Source organism: Dermacentor albipictus, chromosome 8, assembly GCF_038994185.2.
Source record: "Dermacentor albipictus isolate Rhodes 1998 colony chromosome 8, USDA_Dalb.pri_finalv2, whole genome shotgun sequence".
Taxonomy (NCBI): domain Eukaryota; kingdom Metazoa; phylum Arthropoda; class Arachnida; order Ixodida; family Ixodidae; genus Dermacentor; species Dermacentor albipictus.
This window is the reverse complement of record NC_091828.1, coordinates 47,710,564-47,738,137: the sequence shown is the minus strand read 5'-3', so window position 1 is coordinate 47,738,137 and position 27,574 is coordinate 47,710,564. Positions and strand designations below refer to the sequence as shown.

General features: G+C 46.3%; 1 protein-coding gene across 1 annotated transcript in view; it reads right to left on the bottom strand.

The window, feature by feature from the left end:
• The window catches only part of LOC135910184 (fatty acid synthase-like), a 168,267-nt gene that overhangs the window by 16,407 nt on the left and 124,286 nt on the right, over positions 1-27,574 (bottom strand). The window contains exons 19-23 of the mRNA XM_070524611.1: positions 26,979-27,308; positions 25,732-25,851; positions 7,988-8,343; positions 1,543-1,645; positions 416-669 (exon numbers count right to left, since the gene is read on the bottom strand). Coding sequence (XP_070380712.1) covers positions 416-669; positions 1,543-1,645; positions 7,988-8,343; positions 25,732-25,851; positions 26,979-27,308 — 1,163 coding nt within the window. The remainder of the gene's footprint in view (positions 1-415; positions 670-1,542; positions 1,646-7,987; positions 8,344-25,731; positions 25,852-26,978; positions 27,309-27,574) is intronic.

The following is a 27,574-nucleotide window of genomic DNA, read 5'->3' as shown; positions in this document are numbered from 1 at the left end:
TCGAGGGGAACATTAGGCTGGCAATATTTCGTGTTCCATTAGAAATTTATTATCGCTAAGAGGGCTAGTTGACGTAGCTTAGTCCGGCTAGATTACCAGGAAGGACTGGAGGTGATTAAGTCACGCAAGTAGAACCGCAGATGAACCGCGGTCTGGTAAACCAACAGGTCGGCTGCAAAAAAAAAAGGGAATGTTCTCTAGAGTGCAACTGGCGGAGTTTCAGTGATGAATCTGATAATTTTGCATGCATAGTACACAAGTGATGTTTATTCGATGGCAAGCGTAAGTGGATATTGCCTGGAAGACGCCGCGTTTGTGCTGCAATCATCTTTAATAGGCATATGATGACACTGCTGCAGCTAACGCTCTACGTTTTACGTAACATGCGTGATGATTCGCTGCGTAGTTTACATACCATGGCCAAGTTGAAAATTCCGCCGACAGGTCCCATCGCTGCTGCATCGTCAAGGATCTTGCGAGCCCCTTCCTCCGTGGAGACGTCCTCGTTTCTGACGAACACTGCCACACCGACGCTGTTCCAGCGATGAAGACAAAGTCTCTGGTAACCAGTCCGGACTCCTGGCCTGGAGATCAGGAGGAGCTTGCGACAGCCACGAGAGGCCATCCACTCGGCGAGCTCAAGGCCGAAGCCTCCGAGGCCGCCGACAAAAATTGGAGGACGCTTAAGCTTCGCCTTCAAGAGTGGAACGCGATAGCGTTCCCGTCGACCCGCCAATGGGTGTAAGACAATGGGCTACAGGGCAGCCATCACTTACGAGGCGCCCCGCATCAGACGCGGTGAGCGTCGAGCCATATGGTCGAGCAACGCGGCGTTCGGCGCAGCAACGAAACGTGCGCCTGAGCAAGCGGAGCGAACCAAAGAACTCGGTATCCCGGAGGGGGAAATGATGCACGCCAGCCAAACGCCGTGATCGGAACGGGCAGAGAGATAGAGAGATAGTGATCTAAAGAAAGGAAGGACGCTTGATTCTACAGAGGGAGCCAGGCGAAGCGTTGTCAGGGGAGAGAGTCCCAGCCGCGACAGCTCCAATGCGCGCGTGGCGCGCCATCTGTCGGGGCAGCGCCGTACATGGAGAGGAGGGGGTCTTCTGTGTTTGCCGCAAGATGGCTCTCCGTGTGCGGAAAGCGCAGAAGAAATGCAGCGAAACGCACTTCGCTACTCGTGTAATTGCGACTTCTGTAAGTTACATGTTCATAATTACCGATATACACCACAGTATAACTTTCCACGGCTCGTTTCGAAGGCAACACCGCATTCACTAGAGGCGCGTTTGTACCTTTTGGAAGCATCGAAATCGTGGCTGAGTGGTAGCGTCTCCGCCTCACACTCCGGAGACCCTGGTTCGATTCCCACCCAGCCCATCTTTGAAGTTGCTTTTTATTTATGGAGTGCCTGCCGTGATTTATCGCTCACGGTCAACGCCGCAAAACGCTGACGCCGACACCCGACGCCGACACCGACACCGACGCCGACGACACCGGCTTTTCTGCGACACGAGCTCCTTAACGCTATCGCGTTAATAATGTACGACTTGTGTCCGTAGAAGCAGGGACGCGCCACGGCCTCAACTGTGATTGGAGGCGCGTAAGTCGGCGTGCACTGACTCTCTTCTTCCTGTCGGATCTGAAATCATTCAACATTATGATAACGTGCGCGCACTGTAGCCACACTTCAGTCATTACCAACTGCCCAACAAATTTCCATCCTATGGGCCACATCGGATCTTCCCACAAGAATCAACAGTCAAATAAGTGCCATTCGATTATTTGAATGCGAAAGTATTATGATTTCTATTTAGTTGGCTAGGCCCATGACACGTAATCTCATACAATGTAACGTGTCCTTCACGACTGTAGCTGAATCTACCTTAATACACCTTGCTGTAATTTGTATCAACGTGTCCTTCGAGTAAGTAATTTTGGTAGCATGCCGCCAATGGTACTACTGCTGTTTCTTTTCCATTTGCCGATCCTCATGTTCATGGTGGTCCTCGGGAGTCATAGCTATGCGTTGCCAACCCATAGTGGTGCTGCAACAACAATGAAATCAGTTACTAGGTTCGTTGCCTTATATATGAAAGCTGAGTGACTGTCAGTTTGAAAGAGCGTAGTTTCGGGCTTGGACTCGGAAAAATGCCTAGGCGATTGAATAAAGTGTCTCTTGACCGAACAACAGCTCTTTCTTTGCACTGCCGCCGTGCACTGGAATCACCAACGGGCTCCGACTTCGGACCTTAAACACCCTCCGCCGCTAACTAGTATTCAAGCTACCAGAGGATAAATGGAAAGGAAATTAACTGGCGCAGTCGACATGATCGGACAGCCCGGAGCGAGGAACGTGCTGATGTCCGTTGAAGCTGACTAGACGCTCGCTGCAAGTGGGACCTCCCAGTACGCTGCGAGAAGCAGTACTGGCATCCCGCACGAGAGTTCAGCGGAACGAGAGTTGCTGCGCATCAATGAACGAGGGCAGAGCCGAAGGACTTCGATGAACGACAAAGGAGGTGGTGTGGTGTTCTGCATCAGGAGCAAAGCAGCGAGGAACGTCGACACGACTGAGCGAGTCAGCACCAAGGGTAGTCCAATGGAGCATTTGGAGCAACGGACGACTCCGGCACGGCGGGCGTCGGAGACAAGACTGATGCAGCTCACAGCAGCAGCGGGCGACGCTTCACAAGTTGAGGCTCACTTTGTGCTCTCTCTAGGTCATTTTCCCTGAATGCACTACCTTTCACAAACACTCTGGCAGATGGCGGATTTATATAGAAACCGCGATATAAGGTGACAGTGCAAACGTATCGCACCGTACCAGCAAATGCATGCTTCAGAAAGAGGCATTAAAGCTCAAGCTAGAGCTGGAGACGTTAAGGTCGTCGCGTGCCTCGTCACCGGAGAACCGAAATCAGCACACCAGAATGGTACGATACGCGAAAGAGTGGAAAGGACTCCTTGCCCCTATGCCCACTAATGAGCCAATCATTGCTGTCTGGTTCAAGAACGGGGACGCTCTTTTTGGGGTATTGAGTGCACCAGCGGAAATACAGGGCACGATTATATTACCATCCTTAATGACAAGATACGTACATTCGTTGCCAATCAATGGATACTGGTGCTTGAATTACTCAGACCTAAAATACAGAGTGTTGAAAAAAACTGCGCCTGACTAGAAGTGAGTATCGCCGAATGTTTCTCAACATCAAGAGGGAAGCAGACGAGTCTTGGAGCCAAGTTGTGGCACGTGTGGAGACAATGTTTACGTACTACCTCAGAAACAGAGAGGTGCTGCCGCTTGAGAGTCAGGATGAATTGCTGATAGCTGATAGGCTAAAGCAGTTAATGCCAAGTGATCTCCTCTCACTGGTCCCCCAGCAGGAAGTAAAGGGTTGTTCGAAAGCCGAAGGCATAGGATAATTAGCCGGACCTTTCGAAGGAGCCCTCGACATTAGCAGATGAAGTAATTACCGCAGTACTGAATCAGGAAATCATAATTATAGACTGAAAGCTGAACAAGCCGCTGGGACGAGCTTCAGCTCTAATTTTATGGTGTCTTTTTGATGTGAAGAAAGGATTCGTTTTAAAAGAGATTGTGACTCTTCATATGACACTACTGCCAAGAAAGCAGAAATTTCGCGCGTAGCTCCCCAGAATTAGAAGTCGGTTGAGCGCTGCCGTATTACCACGACACACTGGCTTCGGGAAGAACCAACTGATGGGTGAGCCGAGAATCGAGATTTGAATGAGAGGCAAGTCCTGCGTCGCGCGCGTTGATTCAGATGTACATATCACGGTGATACGAGTGAATGAGGTATCGACTGAGATTTTGGGTCAGAGCAATGGAAGAATATAGTTAATTGGTGTTTTCGAAGAGGGTGTCACCGCACACCTAATGTATGTGCCTCTTGGTTTTCTGTGCGCGTCGGGGAGCGCTACTCAGCGTGCGCCTTTGCTTTGCGCAGTAACTGATCATTTAACTACCAGCGCGGCAGTTTTGCTCACTCCGGAAGTTTACGAATACCTTCGTCACTGCCGGCAAGAGCTACTGAATGATCTGAAGGATTTTGACTGGGCTATAGACGTTAAATTAAAGGAATTGGGACAGAAAGAGTGTTCTCCGATGTGAGAGCAAGCACAGGTGAATCTGTGCTCTACCCGTAACGCTAACGCCGTGCAGCGCGCATTTAAGGAACCATCGAGCTATGAGCCCCAGGTGACTAACCCTGTGAGTGGGACAAATACCTCATTAAAAGATGAACGAGAGAGAGAAGAGGGCGCACAAGCAATGGAGCAACGAGCTACTTGTCCCACGTCAATTGAGGAGCAGCAGCAATCGGAAAGTTGGGAGGCTGTAAGGGCCAATAATATAGGCGACAGCGAGCAACTTCGGTGAGCCACAGAAAGTTCTTTCGCGGAATAGCGGAAAGATGATTAGTCACTTCCGATGCTTGACGCCAGGTGAACGAGGGGTGACGCGGTATGGTAATTGATATTCCGTAGCTTTATCACAGGAAAAAATTAAATGGGAAACGGTGTCTCTAGTCAGTTAGCCGCACTAAAGTCCCGCCAAGCCTAAATGTTAGAGTTAGCGCAAGACAGTCCTTGCGGTGGTCATATCCGAGGAAAAAAAAGAAAAAAGCGCAATAAAGGGGCTTTGTTTTGGCCATCATTGGCGTCTGATGTCAAGTGCGATTGTCAGAGTTGTCACGGGTGTCGGGTTCATGAGCATCAGCTGAAAATCGATCGGGTGGCCATAACCTCCCTGAATAGATCGCAGACACCTCTTGAAGTAATTTAACTTGACTGCATAGGCCCCTTTCAGCCAGCTTCGTCACGGGGTCATAAATATGCTTTAATTGTAATGGGATCAGGTGCACATGCTGCAGACCTTCATAAGGTACGCGCTATCCAGCAGCTGAGACCGCCTAAGACCAAGGGTGAACTGTACAGTGTTCTCGGGCTCCTCAACTACTATAGTGCCTATGTTCCTAACTATTCAAGACTAGTCTTGCCACTGGCAGGACTAACAAACAAAAGGGTTCTGAACACACTGCCGTGGAACTTGGAGGCATACGTTGCATTCGACTCAGTTAAAAAGGTCATCGCGTTAGTTCAGGGGGTGACAGCATTAGATACCGGCAAAGGTTTTTGCTTGGCCATGGACGCATCAGAAATCGTATTTGGCGCTTGCGTCTCCCAAAAAGTAGGTGAAATGGAGCGACCAGTTGCATTTCTTAGTAAGAAGTTGGTCACGCTGCTCCCGCTGAGTGTGATCTGGGGTACCTTGGGGCGCCCAGAGTGGGTCTCCCTTCTTGGGACAATCACCGTGTGGGGTGGTGACTGAGAGACACTACACAACATTACAATTGGCACCCCGTCCTGTTCATGTGCCTTGTGTTAGAGGGGTCAAACCTACGCGAAATTATTCATAGTGTTGATTTCAGCACGGAGTGTGTCATAATTATTTTTGCGTTGGTAAGATGGCGAGACTTGTTTATTAATGCGAAATTGAAGTGTACTGCAGCAGAAGCATAGTCATATGCGCTTTTTTCTTTCGGCGTTTTACACGAAGTTATCGTTCTGTGTGTGAATTGGAGATTGGCTCCGTGCGCGCGATGCGATTAATTTATTTTTTGCGAGTTTTTTCCTATCATGTTTCGTAGACATCGAGTGTCCATTAACACTCATGAGATGGGAGGGCGGAGGTATAAGAGTGCGGAATTTCGGGCTTGGACTCGGCGTTTGAATAAAGCGTCTATTTACAGGGCAATGGCTCTTCTTCGCGCTGCCACCGTGCACTCTAACCATCGTGGGGCGCCGACTTCGGACCTTAAACACCTTCCCTCACTAACTAGTGTTGAAGCTGCCAGAGGATAAAGGCAAAGAAAATTGACTGTGACCTCACCCCCAACCTCGCAAGCTGCCATTATCGCGGCATCTTGAGCAACAGTAATCTTATTATTATTGAGAATGTTGTTCGGATGCTTGTTCTTTGCTTCTTTTTTGGAAGGAATGCTGTGCTGCAAGTTGCATGCGTGATACCAAAGAATGTATGCACTTTTCGCTTCAATCACTGAAGGTATATTATTTTTTTTCATGAGGGTGCGCCACGAGAAACCCCGACCAACTAGAGGCTGAGAGCTTCGCTGTAAAACGACCTTGCTCGTACCATTAAGAAGGCAACGGTCCGAAGACGTTTCTGCCGCCACCCGCAAGGAGGAAGTCGCTATGCCAGTCTTCCTGCTATAGAAGTAGAAAGTTGTTATTCTTAATATATAGTGCACTTGTACGAGACAAGCCAGTGCTTCGTTGTAAATCGACAAGCTTCGAGATGTTGGCTATAGCACTCGACTTATCTCTCTGACCTGCGATATAATTCTGAGAAACCTGAAGCATAACCCGCAAAAGTGCGGCAAAAGGTGAGCGATCCCTGCAGCGAGCAAGTGGCGGCGATTCCACAAGTTTATGCACTGCTATCGTTTGAAGACTATTGACATGGAAACAGCGTTCTCGTCACACCGCAGTCTTGGAAGCATTGGCTCAGCAGTGGGAGCACCTTTCCCTACCATTGCTCCTGAATGAGTTGGATGCAAAGTCAAGCATCACATGAAGCTGGTTTCTTGAGCATGCGGTGTGGTGTACGTCCTACCGATTTGCTGCTATCGAGTATGAATGGAGCAAAGTGGGAGGTGTATCAAAGTAAGTCTAAGAGAGCGTCATAGTTGATTGAGAGACGAAGCGCATACTCAATTGATCTTTTGTGGTAGTAAGGTTGGTTTCAATGATGTAGATTTTTTGAGGACCAAAATCCAAGGGCACGCATGATTGTTGAGGCACGCCGCATAAAGAAGCGAAGGATGAGGCCCGTAATCCAGTCCTCAGTATCATTTTTCGAAAACGAGGTGACTTTGTTAGAAATGGGACTCCGTGCGCGAAATATGCGATTTGATGTCTTGGTGGAGTAGTGGCTGACGGCCTCACGTCCCTAGTGTTCACGTGTGTTGCATATTTGTTACGTATGTGCTAGCCTCGAGGCTGTTCTCATAATTTTTTTTTCCGTTTCTGTTGTCTTCATGGTGTGTGACAGTTGTGCTTACCCAATCGGTGTTCGTATTCAAACAAGTTATTTTCTATGAATCAAGTGTAGTTCCAGTTCAGTGTCAATCCAGTGTGATTTTATGTTTTTGTCTCGTTCTCGGCCTCCACAACCATAAACCAGCACCAAGTAACCCAATTTTACCTGTTAAAAATGTCAGTTTCAGATAGAAAAGCTAAACATAAAGAAAGCTGCTATATTTCACTATTCTGGTACGCCACATAAGGAATGTGCTTCTTCTTTGTTCAGCAGTCTATCAACAAATGCACATACTAACAGTATGGCCCTCAGAAATAACGGACTGCTATCCTATATAAAACATGTATGAAATTATCGTCCACTGCTACAGATACCGTCGAGATAAAATTATTATACTTGTTAAAGAAGACATAAAGGTTCACGTTCGAAAAATACCTGATATCGTATAAAATAAGATCATAAAAACGCACAGAATAAAACGCGCACAGTATTGAACACAACAAACAATCATTTTTGCACTCTCTATAATTTTAGCTGATACCATGAAACAAATATTCCAGCAACAAGTATTGTTGAGGTAAATTAAAATACCTTTATAGCTAAGATCTGTTGACGAGATGCATAAGTACGTGGCTACGAAAAAAGATATCGGGCATATTGTCACTGCACCTTTCAATGGTCACCGCTCAGCGAAATAGGTGCGCCGTGATTCAAAAGGTCCGGTCGACGTAGTGAGGAAAAAGTGAATGAAGTTCGGCTCCTTTAACCTTTTTGGAATCTTTTAGTAACACTGCCAACTATCTTGGGACTACCTTTATTGAGGCATTTTACGTGTAATTCTCCCGATATCTCTTTAAAAAACTGCAACGTACATACTTCCATTGAACCGCAACTTACCTGAATAACAACCTTTCCTATGTGTTTTCCGGAGGCAACGAAACGAAAGGCCTGCTCAGTCTCGTCTAGGTTGAACTTGATGACATCCAGAGGACGCGCCACTCCAGAATCGATTCCCTTCTGGACGAGCTCCACGATGCGACGCTTGTGAGCCGTAGTGACGGGGTCATCACGCAGCAGGTTGTCCGTCATGACTCCGTGAAAGGTGACATTCTTGAGGAACACCGACAGGCCTAGATTGTTGTTCTCGAACAGGTCGAACTTGCCGATCTCTAGGAACCGCCCATGCGGCGCCAAGCACCGCACGCTGGCCTGCAGCTTATCCTCAGACAATGAGTTGAGCACCAGGTCGACGCCTGAGATGAAGGCGCAGCGTAAAAAGGTTTTGGTGTAATTTATGGTGAGGGTGCTTTTAAAAGTGGACTACGTGAAAGTTTGTATGTAAGCGGAATGGCTTCGTGAGAACTTATTGCCGGAAATAAACGTGGCGATTTAGCATATATGATCCCGTCACTACTACAATGAACCATATTTACTGCTATGGTCAAAAGTATAGCTCTGCGTGGGCTGGCTGGTAATGACACAGTAGTTCAGTGATACTCCGCGCCTAGTTTTCACGGTGAGTTAGTAAAATGTTTATTAAAGCAATGACCTTACTTTGCGGTTGCTAGCAATATTTCAATAAATGTCTTACTCGTGAGACACAAGTCGATCACCCAAAACAACAATACCCATTTGGCCGCCGTCTTAAAGGACTGCCCCTATGCCACTTTAAGCTGCCATAGGTCGCGTCACAATGCTGTCGCGTGTGGGCTCGGCAAAGGCGATCGTGGGCAGGGAGTAATGTGAGACGGTGCGTGTTTTATACTGCGAGTAGTCCTCGCAGTTCTAAATGTCAGCAGTTCCTAACTGTGATCCGCGCTAAAAAACAATGAAAGCGCTATTTTCGGCATTTTCATTGCGAGAAAAATGAAACGGGAGAGTAAACATTCAAAGAAGCAAAATGTATTAGGCACATCGAAGTAAATACTGTGAAAGTGGCGTTTCAGTCACTTAGAGATAAAGATTCGTGAATCAATGGTTTCATCTAGTACTTCGTCTTTCAAGGTGTATGTAATATTTGCAAAATTTGCTGCTGTGAGCGGTAAAGTGTGCATTCATCCCTTGATGTGGGGACATGGACTCCCAGCTTTCGCGGATCAAATGAAATCAATAGCAGTTCCTGCATTTTCATGCATTCAATGAAATCCAGGTAATGCTGATTTGGAAAGCAGACTGATTTCCGGCGCCGCACGAAAAAAAGAGTCTTTCGAGTGAGCAAGTGGGAAGCACGAGTTACCTGATAAGTAGGCAAGTTCATGCTGTGTTATCTAACATTTTACGATGATCCCATATCTTGACTTATAAGCTGGAGCCCCATCTTTGAGGTTCATTTTAGCTTTCATCAAGATGGCAGCACAACGGACCTAAGTAGATAAGAGAATTTCGAGAGCAGTGGTTGTATAGTAGTTTTATGAACTCTCCAGTCTTTCATCTCGATCCCTTGCCTGTTTCCTGCGCTGGGCTTTCGAGTTGGGTAACAAGAACATTGATGAATGTGCTGTTTTGTGGCGCAAGGGCCAAATGTGGCCAAAGAGCGCCAAGCCGGTAGTAATGTGTTCGCAATGGGGGTATGAATAACGAAGGGCAAATGTTACGGTGGCTGTAAAGGGGCCTAAAAACAGTCGGTCTGAAATGCATAAAACCTATACAAGATAAAATTATGCCGATGGTTAATGGGCTGTACAATGGACACGAATTACACATTGTGAAGTAATGATGATTTAGTGATATATCTCACAGATATACTTTTTACAATAAGCACTACTGCCTTACAGAGTCCTTGGGATGCAAGGGCCTGTAGGCATGTGCTATGCAAGACTACCATCACAGCGGCATCCTCTAGAAAGAGGATGTGCTATGAATATCTGTGGCTAAAAACTTGGAAGTTGAGATCTTTCAAGAAATTTAGAACTGATTTGGTGTCAAAGAACGGTTCTTCACCAAGAAACATTGCTGGATGGAGAGGGGTGTGCTGACGATATACAAGGGGAAAATGTCTCTTTCTCTCAGCGTCGGCTTCCCGACACTCCACGAGGACGTGGAGAACGGTCAGCCTCTCACCACATCTACCACACGTTGGAGGTTCATTTCCAGTCAGTAAAAAATTGTGAGTGTCATAGGTGTGTCCTATCCTGAGTCGACAGAACAGGACATCAGTTCGTCGTGTTTTCGTTTTCGGGGGCCAGAAACATAACTTTGGCTTAATCAAGTGAAGCTTATTCGTAGCTTCCATGTCCCACAAGCGTTGCCAGTATCTTCGCAGGTTCTTCCGTAAGAGAGGCTTCAGATCTGTGACAGGGACAGCAGCCGTAGGAATAAGAGCTTGCGAGGTGATTGATGTAGCCATTTTGTCTTCTAGTACATTCCCCTCGATGCCTCTATGGCCAGGTACCCAGCATATAATGACATGCTGGTTAGACATATACGTTCTACAGAGAATGGAATAGAGCTCAGTAAGTACAGGGTTTTTGTGTTTACAGAGTGACTTCAAGGCTTTTACGACGCTTAAGGAATCTGTATATATAATTGATTTTGGAAGATTTGATTTTCTGATATGTTTCACAGCCGACAACAGTGCATGGGCCTCAGCCGTAAATATACTTGTTTCAGGGTGCAGCACACCGGATTCCGAGAAGGATGGACCAGTCGCTGCGTAGGACACCCCGGCATGCGACTTAGAAGCGTCTGTGTAGAACTCTGTACACGAGTACTTGTATTGGAGCTCCAAGAAATGCATTTTGATATGTGTCTCTGGCGCATGTTTGGTGACCTCTACAAAGGATGTGTCACACTCTATCAGCTGCCACTGCCATGGCGCTAACAGTTTCGCTGGAGCCATAAGACAATGTTGAAGCACCTGAACACCCATTTCCTCACTGAGGTTCCTTGCGCGCAAAGAGAACGGTCTTCTCGCTGCAGGTCGGTCATTGAAGAGTATGGCATTGTTCATATCGTTTATGCATGAATAAGAGGGGTGTTCAGGGTTTGAGTTTACTTTGAGGAAATATGTAAAACTGCTATATGATCTCTGAAGGTGAAGTGACCATACATTTGCTTCTGCGTAAAGGCTTTGCACGGGGCTGGTCCTGAAGGCTCCGGTCGCGAGGCGGATTCCTAAATGATGGACAGGATCCAGCATCTTTAAAGCACTTGGTGTAGCGGACTGATATACAATAGCGCCGTAGTCAAGACTTGAGCCAACAAGACACCTATACAAGTTCAAAAGACATTTCCTGTCACTGCCCCATGTTGTACTTGATAGGAGTTTCAATAAGTTCATTGTCTTGAGGCACTTAGCCTTCAAGTATTTAATATGTGGGATGAATGTCAGTTTCGAGTCTAATATAATGCCGAGAAACTTTTGCTCGGCGCGTACCGGTAATCTGCTACCAGACAGCTCAATAGCAGGACATGATACTATTCCTCTCTTATTCGTGAAAAGAACGCATGTACTTTTCTGTGGGCTCAACCTAAAACCGTTTTCTTCAGCCCATTTTGCCACTTTATTTAGGGCATGCTGGACATGTCGTTCGCAGATAGTTAGGTTGCACGATTTAAAACCAAGCTGCACATCATCTACATATACAGAGTATGACATGGTTCGTGGGATAGCCATGCCCAAAGAATTTATTTTCACAATAAAGAGTGTGCAGCTTAGCACACGACCTTGTGGAACCCCAGTTTCCTGGGTGAAAGACCTTGACAAGGCATGGCCCACCCTAACACGAAATGTGCGGTTAGAAAGGTAACTTTCAATGATACTTAGCATATTCCCGCGGATACCCATAGCGGAAAGGTCTCGAATAATGCCAAAGCGCCATGTGGTGTCGTATGCTTTTTCCAAATCAAGAAATACGGAGAGAAAAAACTGTTTATGTATGAAGGCATCCCTTATATTTGACTCAATACGGACTAGGTGATCTACGGTCGATCTGCCTTCTCTGAAACCACACTGGTGAGGATCTAGTAGTCCACTGCTCTCAAGGATATAGATTAGGCGCGGGTTTATCATCTTTTCAAAGAGCTTGCACAGGCAGCTTGTCAAAGCGATAGGTCTGTAACTACAAGGTACGGACGGGTCCTTACCTTGTTTCAGTATGGGTATTATTATAGCTTCTTTCCAAGAAGATGGAATATATCCAGCGGCCCACATGTCATTAAAAAGTGAGAGAAGTGCTTTCTGTGTTTCAGGGTGCAGATGGTTGACCATTTCATATATGATACGGTCACCACCTGGTGCTGAGCTGTTACAACAAGCAAGAGAATTTTTGAACTCAGCTAGACTATACGGGCGGTTATATTCTTCATAATGGCCACATTTCCGATCAAGGGGCTGTCGCTCTGCACGTTCTTTGAACTTGAGGAATGATTGCGTGTAATGAGATGCACTGGAGATATAGGCAAAGTGTTCACCCAGGCAGTCTGCCTTGTCTTCCAGGCCATCTCCTTGGGTGCTTAATAAGGGCAGGGGGTTCGTCTCCCGGCCTTTTAGTTTATTTACCCTATTCCACACCTTTGCCTCGTCTTTGTAAGAATTTATCCCAGATAAGTATCGCTCCCAGCTCTCTCTCTTTGCACGTCTACGTGTTCTCCTGCCTTGTGATTTGACCTGTTTAAAATTAATAAGATTTTCAGCTGTTGGAGAATTGCGAAGCAATCCCCAAGCTTTGTTTTGATTTTTGCGTGCTTCTCGGCATTGGTCATTCCACCAAGGGATACGACGGTTCTTTGCCAGTCCGTTAAATTGTTTAATGCACTTTGTTGCAGCGTCAATAATAAAACCAGTTAGGTATGCCACAGCATCGTCTATATTAAAATCAGAAATGTCGTCCTCGCCTAAATATGTAAGTTCACGAAACAGTTCCCAGTTTGCTGATTCGACGTTCCATCTAGGGAAATGGGGCGAGCATGTATCTGGTTTTGTTAGATTTATTGTAATTGGGAAATGGTCACTCCCATAGGGGTTCTTGAGAACAGACCACTCCAGGTACGGAAATAATGAACTGGAAGCTATGCTTAAGTCAATGGACGAGTACGTTTGATGTGTAACATTGTAGTAAGTTGGTTCTTTTTTATTTAATAAACATGCACCTGAAGAAAATAGAAAGTTTTCTATCAGGCGCCCACGTGCATCGGAACGCGTGTCGCCCCACAGGGGGCTATGTGCATTTAAATCGCCAACAACTATATATGGCGGAGGGAGTTCATCGATGAAGCTTTCAAAGTCTGTTTTAGTAAGGTGACAGGAAGGGGAGACGTACATCGAACTAACCGTTATTAGCTTACCAAATAGCACAGCTCGTACTGCAACTGCCTCGAGGGGGGTTCGGAGACCTAATTGCTGACATGCAACACCCTGATCGACTATTATGGCAACACCCCCCGAGGAGGAGAGTGCATCATCACGGTCTTTGCGAAAAGTGGCATATTGCCTTAGGAAGTTGGTCTGTGTTAATTTTAGGTGTGTCTCTTGAACACACAGCAACTTGGGATTGTGTTTGTGTAGGAGTTCTCTAATGTCGTCGAGGTTATGGAGAAGTCCTCGAACATTCCATTGTAGTATTTGCGTATCCATTATGCTATATGTGTAGGATGCTGTGTGTTTAAGAGACTGAGATCAGTTCACGAGCGCTTTGCAGGCGCCGTGACGGGAGTTTTGTCTTTTTTGGAGCGTTCGAGTGATGCTCGCCGCTCCTTCGGCGTGGTGGCGCCGTCTGAGTGGTCGTTGTGTCCATCGCCTCTTGCGAGGCGCTGGACACGCGCTCTTCCGAGCGCTTTGTTTGGCGAGAAGGCCTCGGCACGCTGGACGAGGCCTTTGGGGGCACCTGCCCGGAGGTGGATGGCCCCTTCTGCTGGGGTGACGGAGCAGCGCTAGCTGCAACCGCCGTGGGGGCAAGTGGCATAACTGCCGACTCACTGCTTGTGGGTCGGACAGCTGCCGGGAGCCGTTGTGGCGCTGCCCCCTGACGCGCCACATCGGCAAAGCTGTTTGGCAGGTTGAACACCCGCCTGCGCGCTTCTTTGAATGAGAGGTTCTCCTTTACTTTAATTGTTACGATTTCTTGCTCTTTTTTCCAGGATGGACAAGACCGCGAGTATGCCGCGTGGTCCCCATCGCAGTTTACACAGTGTAGAGGTTTATCGCAGGATTCAGTGGGGTGTTCGTGTGAACTGCACTTAGCACAGGTCAATCGGCCTCGGCAGTTTTGTGAGCTATGGCCGAATCTTTGGCACTTGAAGCAACGGAGAGGGTTAGGTATGTACTGCCTAACTCGGATCTTAATATAACCTGCTTCTATTGTTTCTGGTAGCACACTGGAGCCAAATGTGAGAATTAGGTGTTTGGTATCGATTTCTTTCCCGTCGCGCCTGATTTTAATTCGTTTTACATTGATGATATTTTGGTCCTTCCACTCTTCCAAAAGTTCGGCCTCGGTCAGGTTCATTAAGTCATCTTCAGAGATCACACCAAGGATGGTGTTCATGGTGCGGTGTGGGGTCACTGAAACAGGAGTGTCCCCAATAGACACTAGGTTACTTAGTTTTTGGTACTGGTTTTTGTCACGTAGTTCTAGGAGGAGGTCGCCACTTGCTAGCCTAGATGCATTATAGCCTGTGCCAATAGTTTCAGTTAGACATTTTGAAACCAGGAAAGGCGAGATCATTCTCGTTGTCTTTCCAGGTTTCTCAGAATGAATGACTTGATAGCGGGGAAAGTTTTCAGTGTGCCGGCCAAAAAATTTAAATACTTCTTCGGTGCGCCCTCGCTTATGAGGGCGATCAGGGAGTTTTGGAAAGGAATAATGCATAAGGGAATGTTCAGTTTTCGGCAGTAACGGCAGCCGCCCACCATGGAGCCCAACAAGGGGACGCCACAGGACTTATAAGAAACAAGTCCTGCGGACGCCAACTGTACGTTTCCGCTATAACCAAATATGTACAACCAAGGTTGATTGCACCACACATGGTTAACCCTTGCTGCCGGGAAGAGCGGAAGTAAAGAAGAAATGAAGAGAAGACAGGAAAGATCAAAAGTTAGAGAGAAAGACGAAGATTGGAGAGAAGGACAGGAAAAGGCAACTACCGATTTCCCCCGGGTGGGTCAGTCCGGAGGTGCCGTCTACGTGAAGCCGGGGCCAAAGGGGTGTGTTGCCTCCGCCGGGGGGCCTTAAAGGTCCGAACACCCAGCATCGGCTCAACCCCCAGGATCCCCCTTTCCCCGGACACGGCTAAGCCACGCACGGTTAGGCGCGGGAGGGTCCAACCCTCATGTGCTCGGGTACGTGGTGTCGCAACACACCAAACGCCTGCTTGCGCAGGCTGCGGGAACAAGAACATTAATGCAGCATTATTTTGAATATGCTTTACACACGTGCACTGAATCAGCACATGATATTCACTAATTACCCACAGTCTAGGAATTTCCCTGGCAATAGGTGCTTTGAGTACTAGCTCGACTTCAAGCAATTCTGTTGAATTAAATGGATGGTCGCTCCACAGGCGATGGCCCTTTCTGACAAAACAGACTGGTGGGCGTGTTGGTATTGCACGTTAATAGTTTTAGCGCAAAGAAACGCACGACGCTAGAGAAGGCACACAGGACACAGTGCTACTAACTAATGATGCTTTATTGCACTTGCTCATAGTTCATATAGCACCGTACAATAAAAGACTGAAAGGGAATTTTACGTTGCACCAGCATCACAGATCGCTTAACAGTTGAACAAGCCACCGCTACCGTGACAATAACAGTATCTCCGTCCCTGACAACGCGACAGTTAGGCGGCTCACGCAGTATTTGGTTCCGTTCATTTCAAACGCCTCTACGCTTTCCTTTGTTAAAAACAATGCCTGCCCACCAATCTAGTCGTTTTAAACAAAGGTTTGCAGCCACAACGCATGCAGTTTACAGCAAGATGAGCAGTTACTGCCAGTTTATCAACATTGTTTGAGTGCCCTCATAAGCGATCTTTGAGACATTTGCCAGTTTGTCCGAAATATTATTTCCCGCATGACAGTATCATGCAGCAAACTACACCTTCCACACATGGGGGAACAAACTTTTCGCGATGATTTATATCACAGGCATTGCGTTTCGGCCTGGCATTTTTAGCTTTCGCCGACAAGCTAGAAAGTATCTGTGGGGCTGAAGAAACAACGTCCCCTCCAACTCTTCCTGCAATCTTCTTGAGATTGTGACCGACTTTATGTAGATACGGCCCAACTACCGCATTTTTACTTATGCCTGGCTGCATGGCGGCATCCGCACTATTAGTTCTGCTTTTTTTTAACATGCTGCCAGCCATCGCAATAAGCCACTGCAAAGGGAAGCTAGCTCCGCAGAGACGCGAAGCATGGTTATTGAAACTTTTTTGCACAAGATGCTAGCAGGATTTCAGAAGTGTATTTTTAAAACAGAGGTGGATGATTCCCCTTTTAACTAACTTTGAGTGTGGAGATGCGTATGGAAAAAGGCGCTTCTTTCTTATTGGCTCATAACGCCAACATGTATGGCTGCTTAAAACATCAAGGGTGAGATCTAGGAACCTAATATGTCCTTCAACAGGCTCTTCACATGTCAAGGTGAGATATTTTAGGCATTCGCCGAAAACGGAGCAGATTGTCGATGTAGCAGTCACGGCAGAATCACTCTCACGTTTCAGAATCACCAAGTAGTCATTCACATTTCTGAACACTTTTGCGACCACTGTTGTTTCCAAGCGAGAGCAAAGAATCGTGTCATAATGTCCAAGAAAAATGTCACTTAAAGTTGGGGCGAGGCAACGTCTTATGCAAACGCCTTCATTTTGTATGAACGTTGAATCAACCCAGTGGCGAACGTAGATGACAAATAAAATTTTACAAGTTCTAAGAACTTATTAGCGGATAGACCGGCTTCATTCTGAAATCTCCCGACCGCGATTGTCAATGGCGTCCTAAACGTATTCAAACAGCTCTTCATGCGGTAAAGAGAAAAAAAAAATCCTTAATGTCAATCGAAAAGGCACAGAAGTTCTCATTGGTGTTGGCGTTCAAAAAATTGATCGCGTCATCAGTACTGCTATTCATAAAAGGATAGTCAATAGTCAATATCTTGAGTTTTGCCTGCAAGAAATACGCTGCAGATTTCTGCCAACAGACTTTCTCTGGGATAATCACACGGTACAGACAATTCCCCTTGTGCGTTTTTGCTGAAAAGAACATTTGCAGATAGAATCCCTTAACCTTATTTAGATCACGACTAGTTTTTACAGAGTCGACGCGTCTCTACGGGCCTCATTGTTGACCTTTTCAAGACTACCGTATTATCGTTTGACGCACACAGAATGTATGGCTGCTAATGCTTTGGTACTGTACGCATCTTTATCGGTGGAACATAAACAACGATTGCGTGAGTCAATGAAAAAAACTCAGGAAAGGAACAACGATAAAGGAGCTAGCAGCCCTACGGAAGAGGGGACAAGAATGTTGATAAGTGAGAGTTCGAGAAGAGGCGACTGGTCCGATGTTATCAGTGCCAGGGCTCGGCACTGATGCCCCGGCTTGAAAAAAAACCGCTAGTGTTTTCCTATGTGGGCGGAAACGTCGAAAGCTTGGAGCTTCTCCGTCCATACCTCCAGGACCTGCGGATTAGCGGGAAAAGCTGTAAAGTATTAAGGGACAGTGGAGCCACCATGGACCTAGTTCACCCTTCTTTTGTAAATGCCAAGGTCTATACAGGGAAGGTAACTTGAATCAAGTCAGTGCTAGAGGAGCACAGTGTGTGCCTGCCAATAGCACGAGTGACAATTTCTGGTCCTTCGGAGAACTAGAGACAGAGGTAGGTGTTTCGAAGGCGCTACAAATGGACTACCCGTATCTCTTTCCAAACCAATCGAAGCGTTTGTCACGGGAGCGCGGTAAGGAATTTGGAGAAGGAAGGGTGCAAGCATTAACACGCTCGCGAGCACGCCAAATCTTCGTTGAGCTTACCGAGTACCCCAGCGCAGCGGTAGCGGAATGCAAGGAAGCGTATTCCCTTGTAGAACCACGGACAACGGAGGAAAATAAAACAGTCTGACAGCAGAGGCGCCAATTAAAATTATCGCCGTAGAAAACTTGCGTAGCGAAGAAAGGCCGTCAGTGGAAGTAAAATAAAGGGAGAGCAGCTCTGTACTTTTACCTGCGTCTGGGGGCTTTGACAAGCTTCTCCAGGTGAAAAGGGAGTCGCACAGCCAGGAGGAACAGAGGGACCAGACTCTGACACGTTTACACTGCAACGCGAAAGAGGGCATAGCTAGGCACAACGTTAACATCCATGAAAAGGGAGGACTGCTGTATCGACACTACTCAGATCGTAGGGGTCGTATGCTCGATCAGTTAATCGTTCCGGAGAGGTATCGCGTGGATCTCGTGAATTTCTGTCTCGGAAATGGCTGGATGGGCCATCTAAGAATCAACAAAACGAAGGAGAGGCTCTTGTTATAATGTTACTGGCCATGATGCTTTCAGGATGTGGAAAATTATGTAAGGTCCTGTGGCTCGTGTCAGCGAGTTGGGAAGCAGGGAGATAAACACAAGGCGCCTGCAAAGTTGGTTCCCTTAATCACGGAGCCATTGTGTCGACTGGTGATCTACACAGCGGGGCCTTTGCTGTCGAGCTGATCAGGGTGCAAGTACCTCTTGACCATGCTCTGTCCCACGACAAAGTTTCCTGAGGCGATTCCTTTGAAAGAACTGTGCTCCACTGAGGTAGTCGACGCTCTGTGTTCCGCGTTTGCGCGAATTGGTTTTCCTGCAGATATTCAGGATGACCAGGCGACGGTATATACAAGTGCTTTAACCACGATGTTCCTAGGAAGGTATGGTGCGCGGGTGATACACAGCTACATACGCCAAAAAGCACTTCGAATCGCAGGTTCTCCATTCAATGCTTACTACTAATGTTAAAAAATTTTGGCGTGCAATTATTCCTTCGACTGACAACAGCCTTGCCTTAACAGACTCTTCCGGTGTTCCAATTCCCTCCGACCTTTCTGCCCCCATACTAAACCATACATTTTCAGAAAATTTTACAGCCACATCCAGCACACATATGCCAAGTACACAGCACCGTAACTATGTTAGCATGCCCTCCATAATTGTTGCTCCATCCGGTGTCGTTAAGCTTATTGATGGACTAAGCATTCATTCTGCTCCCGGATACGACTGTATTAACTCGAAATATTTAAAAAACACTTCATATTATTCTTCCATCATACTATCCAAACTTTTCCAGCAGTCCCTTGACCATTGTACGCTACCTAATGAGTGGTAAATAGGCAAAGTGATTCCAGTGTATAAATCCAGCAGCAAAGCATCCCCTAATAATTGTCGTCCCATTTCTCTCACCAGTACATGCTGTAAAATGCTCGAACATATTAGTTTTACTAACCTGGTTAATTTCCTTGAATTGAACTCATTTTTTTACGTCAGCACAGCACGGTTTTCGGAAATCTTACTCCTGTGAAACCCAATTAATATCATTTACACATGCACTACACCATATTCTTGACAAATCATCACTAGCTGATTGTATATTCTTGGATTTTTCAAAAGCATTCGACAAGGTGTGTCACAAAGTATTACTTCATAAACTAAAAGAACTTAACATAGACGGTAACCTTTTGAAATGAATTGAATGTTTTGTGCTCAATCGCTCGCAATTTGTTTGTGCTAACGACATTAACTCCGATTTTACAGAGGTCCGTTCAGGTGTTCCACAGGGTTCTGTCCTTGGACCCCTACTGTTCCTAATTTACATTAATGATCTTCCCTCGCTTATCAACTCCCATATCCATCTATTCGCTGATGATTGCGTCATCTTCAGAGAAATTACCAATGCTAACGATATTGAATTACTTCAGTCAGACCATACCACGATAGGAAACTGGTGCAATGAATGGTTAATGGAGCTCAATATTAACAAATGCAAAGTCATGCGTGTTTCTCGGAAAACATCTACAATACCATCATACTACATTAACAACATGGCGTTGGAATCAGTTTCTTCATATAAATATCTTGGTGTTTACATCACTTCTAACCTGAACTGGTCTCTTCATACTGAAAACATAATCAAAAACGCTAATCACATGCTAGGCTACCTACGTCGCAACTTTTTCAACGTACCTACTAATTTCAAACTTTTGTTATATAAAACATTAATACGACCCAAACTCGAATACGCGACTCCGGTATGGGACCCTGCTCATGAAAACCTAATCACTGACCTCGAGATGGTTCAAAATAATTCTGTACGTTTTATTCTTGCTAACTACAACCGCACAGCGAGTATAACTAACATGAAATCTAATCTTTGCCTCCCACTGCTGGCATCTCGCAGAAAAGTGTCTCGTATTGCCCTCTTCCACAAGTTGTACCATCACCATACTCTACGAGATCACCTCATCCCCAATCCAATTTATGTATCCCGTTCATTGATCATCAGTACAAAGTGGGTATTTTGTCATGCAACAATACAAGTTTTTCACAATCATTCCTGCCGCGAACCTCGCGTGACTGGAACCATCTTCCCGCCGAAGTTGTAGGCCTTATTAATTATGAACAGTTCCGTGAAGCCTTAGCTAATATTGTATATACAGGTGCCATTTAAACGCTCATGTAACCAACTGTCTTTGTCCTCTTTTTGTATTTACCACTCCCCCTCTGTAATGCCCTTGGCCCTGAGGGGTATAATAAATGAAAATGAAATGAAACATGTACCATCCACAATCAAACAGCGTTGAGAAGACGCACTCGGTGCTCAAGAGGGTGTCGCGTACATTCTGCCATGAACACAAAGCAGACTGGCAGGACTCTTTACCCGCAACCCTGTTCGCGTTGAGAACGGTCCCACATAAGGCAACGGGGTTCACTCCTTCCGAGCTGGTGTCCGGTCAGGCGATCCTTTCAACCCTCAGAATGTTATGAGAAATGTGGGAGGGAACAGGTTAAAGGCAGAAGTGGTGAGTGAGATTTTAAAATTGCTGCATCGCTTAAGTGAATTGTGAGAACTGGTTGAAAAAAAAAACCTAAAGGAGGCCCAGAAAACCGCGATGGCGTACTATGACAGAAATGTGCGGAGGCGAACATTTAGGGTAGGTGACACGTTCATGATCCTAAGGCCTTCACGAAAAAAGCAAACTTGAGGTACTGTGGGACGGACCCGTAAAGGTTATGCAGAAGATATCGGAGACTAACTACACCCTAGATGTTCCCGGAAAAAGGAATCATTTGCCACTGCAATTTATTGAACCCTTATTGTGGAAAGGAAGAGGTTGTGAACATGGTGGTAAACGCGACTGATTTAGCGGTCAAACTTTCTGTTTTAGTGACAGTGAGAAATGCGGAACGCTCCATAGAGGACAGCCTCAATCTGTCCATAAACCAACGGGCTCTCGAGGCTGATCAAGTAAGCGAGCTCTGGAAACTCTTTGAGGAATTTCGCCAGTGCTTCAGTAGCCGGCCGGGGAGAACGACGCTCATTACTCATGAGATTGAGTTGACATCAGACGAGCCCGTCCAATTCATACCGTACCGGGTTTCACCTCGTGAGCGAGAAATAATGGAAGTAGAGATGAAACGAATGCTTGAGCTGGGAGTTATTCAGCCAGCAGACAGTAATTATACGTCCCCGATGATTCTCGTAGGGGCGAGTGGGAAACATCCGCGTCCATGTGTGGACTATAGGAAATTGAATGGGATTACAAGGGACCAACTTCACCCTATACCTAACAGAGAAGAACGAGGTGAACGGGTGGGTGGAGCCCAGTACATTTTAACAATCGACTTAGTCAGGGGGTATGGGCAGGTACCCATGTCAGAAATCTCAAGTCGCTACGCAGCATTCACTTCCCCACTTGGCACATTTCGACCACTAATGTTAAGTTTCGGGCTTAAGAACGCACTGTTTAGCTTTTCTAAGGTGATGGATATTGCTTTTAAAGACCTACAACATTACGCAATGCCCTACTTAGAAGATGTGGCCATCTTGTATAACAGCTGGAACGATCATATGGAGGAATTCAGGAAGGTGCTGACACGTCTAGGAGATGAGGGTCTCACGGTAAAGGCCGAAAAGTTCAACTTCGGGTGTTCGCAAGTTACCTACCTAGAGCATGTCGTAGGACAAGGAACACGGCGGCCCTCCAACTAATGATAGGGCCTATCAATAACTTTCTTGAACCACGAACTAAGACGGATGTCAGAGCCTTTCTGGGGATCATGGGATATTACCAGCGGTACATTCCAAGTTTCTCACAGGTAGCAAGCCCCCTGACAAGACTAGATGGAATGAGGCTAAAGAAAGCGCATTTCAGCACCTGAAAGAGGATTTGAGCTCCGGACCAGTGATTTGGACCCCCGATTATTCTAAGGAATTTATCGTGCAGTGCGACGCTAGTGACAGAGGGTTGGGACTCGTCCTCATACAGTTGGGCGAAGACGTGGAGGAGCATCCTGTACAGAATGCTAGCCGAAAATTAACGTGCATAGAGCAAGCATAACGCGCTTCCGAAAAAGAATGCACCTGCTTAGTTTGGGCGGTCCAGAAATTATCTTGTTATCCTTATGGAGCGAAATTCACTTTCGAGACAGTCCGCTGTCGTCTGACCTGGCTCAGACACATGTTGCCGAAAAACCGACGCTTGCTCAGACGGAGTCTAATTTTCCAGGAATATAACTTCACCGTCCGTTACAAAAGGGGCAAGTTAAATGGGAACGTGGACGGTTTCAGGCGGTTGGTGCCGGTGAATCGACGCATTACCTTCCTTTCTTTGAATAAGGAAGTAGGAAGTGTTATTGTGCGCTGGAAGTCATACTTGTAGTTTCCAAACTTTGCTCGTGTATAGCTATAAAAGTTGTTTTCATGAATTGTTTAACTTTCTCCGGTTTTTTTCGCAACGACAATATCACTCAGGTCTTGTCGGCATTCGCGGAGATATGGAAAGCTGCTTAGAAGGGTTGTTGGAACTGCTTTATCGAATATGGAAAAAGGAAGAAAGACCAGGGTTGATTTTGACGTAGTAAGAGCCGGGCGAGTCACGGGTGAAGAGCCTGCGCTTGCACGTGGTGCAGCGCTATGTCCTGGACGTATGTCGTTTGTTTACGTTCGTTCTTCAGAGCCCTGGATTCAGAAATTCATCACACGAAGCTCGTCACCAGTACACTACATATCCCATCAGCATTCCTGATGGCCAGCGAATTGAGTTCACGGGCCATTCCGAACTTTCGGGGCGAGGAGGAGCTTTTGCATACGGACCGTTTTCCTGCAGTCACTTAAAGGGACGCTAAAGCAAAACAATAAATGAGTTTAGACTAATGAAGCATTGTCTGAGAACCATGCAGGCAGTCATTTAAAAAAAATAGTTTGGTTATTAGATGAGAAAATGAAGGTCCAAGTATCAGTATTTGAATTTCGCGCCGAGACCCCAGCGCCGGTACGTCAGCATGACGTCAGGGATTCCAAAGTATGTTTTCGCATTTGGGCCGCGTTGGCTGAATAAAGGTTCCCGAAACATGCCATGTTTAATATTTGGCTCCTTTAGAACACAATGTAGTCAATCTGTACCGCTATATATAATTGGTAGGCCCTAGAAGATGCCTTCAAAATCCATGACGTCACAGCCTCCTGGTGCGGAACTTAAGTAGGCGTCGCCACCGGTATTTCGTTCTTGCGCTTTTTCTGGCTTACGAAACGTCTTATTGTTGTAAGAGTGGTGTTTTTAGTGTTGCAGAACGGTAATTTACTGATGCAGAAGAAATCATTTTTCACTTTAGTGTCCCTTTAAGTTCACCGACTCCATCCAATCGCCGACACATTCCAATTATGGTGGGCCGGGGTGCGTCTACCACGTTGCCGGACCTATCAGTAACGTTGGCGACCCCCCCCCCCCTCATGCCCCACACGTCGAGCTATTGTTTTTCTCTGTGTCTGACCCTTCCCGAAAGTGCAACGGGAGGCAAGTGCAACGTGAGGGAAGCAACGCCGGGGGCAAGTCAACCATCAGACAGTGGAGCTCTTGGAGCGTCCCGGAGGCAATGCCAGTGGCATGTCGCCCATCGGATAGCGGAGCCCTTGGAGCGCCCTCATTGGCCGAATGTGACGGCACTTGCACGGGCGCCTACCAGTGGAGGAAAATGATGCCACCTGAGCTGGCTCGATGATTGGTCGAAAATGACGTGACCCCGAGAGACAAAGGTGGTTAAAAGCCGGAGACAGGGAGAAGAGCCATTCATTTATTCATTCGTTCTTCTTGCCACGGGCCGCAGCGTCTGATTTGCTGCCGGCTGTCGATGACTTTATAGCTGTTCATTACTTTTGTTACTACTGTAAATAATGTAAATAAACCTTCAGTTCTCAAAATCTTCCTCAACGTTGGCCGACTCCTGCACTCAACGGTAAGACCTAATACTGTGTACCAGACGATCGAGGCATAGGAGGTAATATGCGGACGAAAACGAATGCTGCAGTGGCAGATCTTGAATGTTGGAGAGTTTCCCGAATCTCATATGCAGACCTCAAAGCATACATGCGAACCAGATTGAGGGAAAAGAAGCGGGACTGGGGCAAGAAATCCGACAATAAACTGCACACTGTACCACCATAGTTAAAAACAATCTCCGAATTGTAAGCGAGGTGGCTGGAGCTTTTATTGTGCAAATTCTCACGTGTATGGCACCTACTCATTCATGCTTGCGGGTGGTGAACCACACACTTTCACATGTTGTAATGAAACATTTACTGTTATACATGTCCTTTTGGAATTTAGAGCGGCAGAAAGTACAAGGCACGAACACTTTTCGCCTGCCTTTCAAAGAAATCTTCCTCTACGTCCAGCACTTTTCGTCACTAGTGAAACGCTGTTGAGCACTAAAACTCTCGTTTCATATTTTAAAACCCGTACGTATACTCATTATGTGTCCTAGAAACTAAGTCTCAGTATTGCTTCATAGAATCAGTAGCTGCGATAGCTATTTTTAGCAAAACAGCACCCGCAACTAATCACTCGTCCACAAGGGTAGTATGCAGGCTGCGCTGCTCTGGAAAATTCTTTTAAAGTTGCACCAAAGGAATACGCAACTTACCCACCTTTTCACCTTCATATTACTTATCACTGACACACAACCACTAAGATCTTCTTACAGAGAACTCCACAGTTCTGTGGAGTTCTCTGTGACTAGATAACTCCACAGGACTGTGAGTTCTCTTCACGTCAGGTCCACGTATGGCCAAAGACCGTTCTTTGGCTATACGCAGCCCTGGCATCATAAAAATTAATACATCATAACCCTAAATATTTTGTAGATTTATGTTCTCGTTATTTGTGGGATAACGCGTTGTGTACAAGAAAAGACATGAACAACGTTTCAGGCGCTTCAATTACCATGAAGTGTTTTAAAGTACCAACGTACACTAAAAACACCCTAAGAAGGCCAGCAACAGCGCAGGCTAGTGCAAAGGCCATTGGTGTGCTTATCATCCTCGACTACAGCTGTGGTTTCACAAAGTTTGACCATGTGTTAACGTTGGCCACCAGTTGCGCATATTGCATACAGCCTTAAATTGTTGCTGTGAGGAGAAATTTAATGTTCACCTTCAGCACCAGAAAATTCACACTGACCTCGTCCTCCAGTCTCCAGCTTGATATGTTCTTCGAATGACCTGTCACGTGAGTTTGCAAAGTGCCTGGTATTTAGTTGTGGAAAGCGGCACTTTAAGAAGTTCCGCTTTTTCTCGGAACCTGGAGAACATGCAAGAATGTGCAAATAAACACCGGATCCACTCGCATCGCTTTCGTATGGCCAAGCAATTTGAGATCTGCCGTTCCTAAGGGTGAGAAGCCAAGCGTTTAAACTCTCCGGAAATAAAAATCGCTTTTCAGCTGAGAAACCTTTCATGCGAGTGAATTTTTGACTTCTGAATCGAATTCTTGGAAACTGTCAGGTATTGGCCGCGGCTCCGCAGCCAGAGTTCGGAGATGCAAACGTCCAGTGGATCAGTTGAAATTACTATCGACGAGTGCAGTTGTAGGATGAACGTCACTTAGATAAGATCAAAACAATTCTCCTAGAACACCCATGACTACAATAATTGAGCAAGGCTTTTTCCAATTTATGTTAATCTTTATTTTGTAGCGAAAAGTGAACCTAAGAATAGAATTAAAGGAGAGTGTGTTGTGAGGCTAGTTGATAAGACATTTTTGTGAACGTAAAGTGCGCTAGGGACGAGTCCTGCGTTCGTTCTGCCTTCTTCTACTTTGGTGTCTCATCCCTAGCGCAGTTAGAAACATCTGTTTCTATTGAAGCGTAGATAGAAACATCTACGCTTCAATAGAAACATCTAGGTCTTCAATGACGTACCTTATGTTAATTATACCACTGATGACCATTAAAGCGAGATGGGCAACACTATAATTGATAACTATTCCTCAAGATACTTAACAAATGAGGCATACTTCTCGCAGAAAACTGCGATTAGCAATATGGTGCTCCAAAATTAAACGCAATAATTAATAACTTCCGTATGATGCTGGGAGAAGAACAAAACGAGTTTAAGTTTTAAAGGAATTTCAAGATATTTAAAATGGCTGCATGAAGAAGGCTAACAACGCTAATCACATTAGGAAGTATATTACTTTGACTGCTCAAGTGAAAATTATTATTATTCTAGGCGGTTGTCCGCCGGAATGAAGAACTTGATTATATATGGGCGTTATGGCAAAAACGGATGGTTTTTTAATATGCGCCTGCACAAATATTCTTGTAGAGCGTTGCCTGCGATACAGCCGAATTCGCAGCTGACTTATGCCCGTAAACCCCGACCGCCATCCGCTATGTTGATCGTGCTGCCCGAACACGTCACACTTACCGATGCTGGTAAATACGGTGCAGCCCATGGAGAGGGCGATGGATATGGCTGCCTGACCGACGCCTCCGCTTACAGAATGCACCAGGAGCGACTCTCCGGACTGCATGGCGCCCCGTCCCACTAGGGCGTAGTACGCTGTCGAATATGCAATGGGAACTGTCGCAGCCTCTTTCAAGGTCCACGATTGAGGAACTTCCCACAGCATTATCGGGTCAGCAACAAGCGCGGTCGCAATGGACTTTCCCCCAACCAAACCCATGACACGCCGTCCGTTCGGGTCACGGCCCGAGAACTCCATCCCCAGGAAAGCGCCAGCACTGTTCCTGTCACCTGAAAAATTGGGCCAGATCAGTGCATACAAAATATCACGTTGAATCTAGAAAGACGTTGGCGATCGTAGCTTTCTCCTGGCAACGCAAAGCCCGTTAATGACGTGATTTGCTGGGCTCATGATATTCAAAATTATGCGTATTGCAGGACGAATGGCTCTCCTACGGAATGTTGTTACACCTTTCTTCCTTTATGCTTCGCACAAGTCACGTTTCAAAATATCTGACGCCTGCTATATTATACAGATACGCGACTGCTAGCAGATG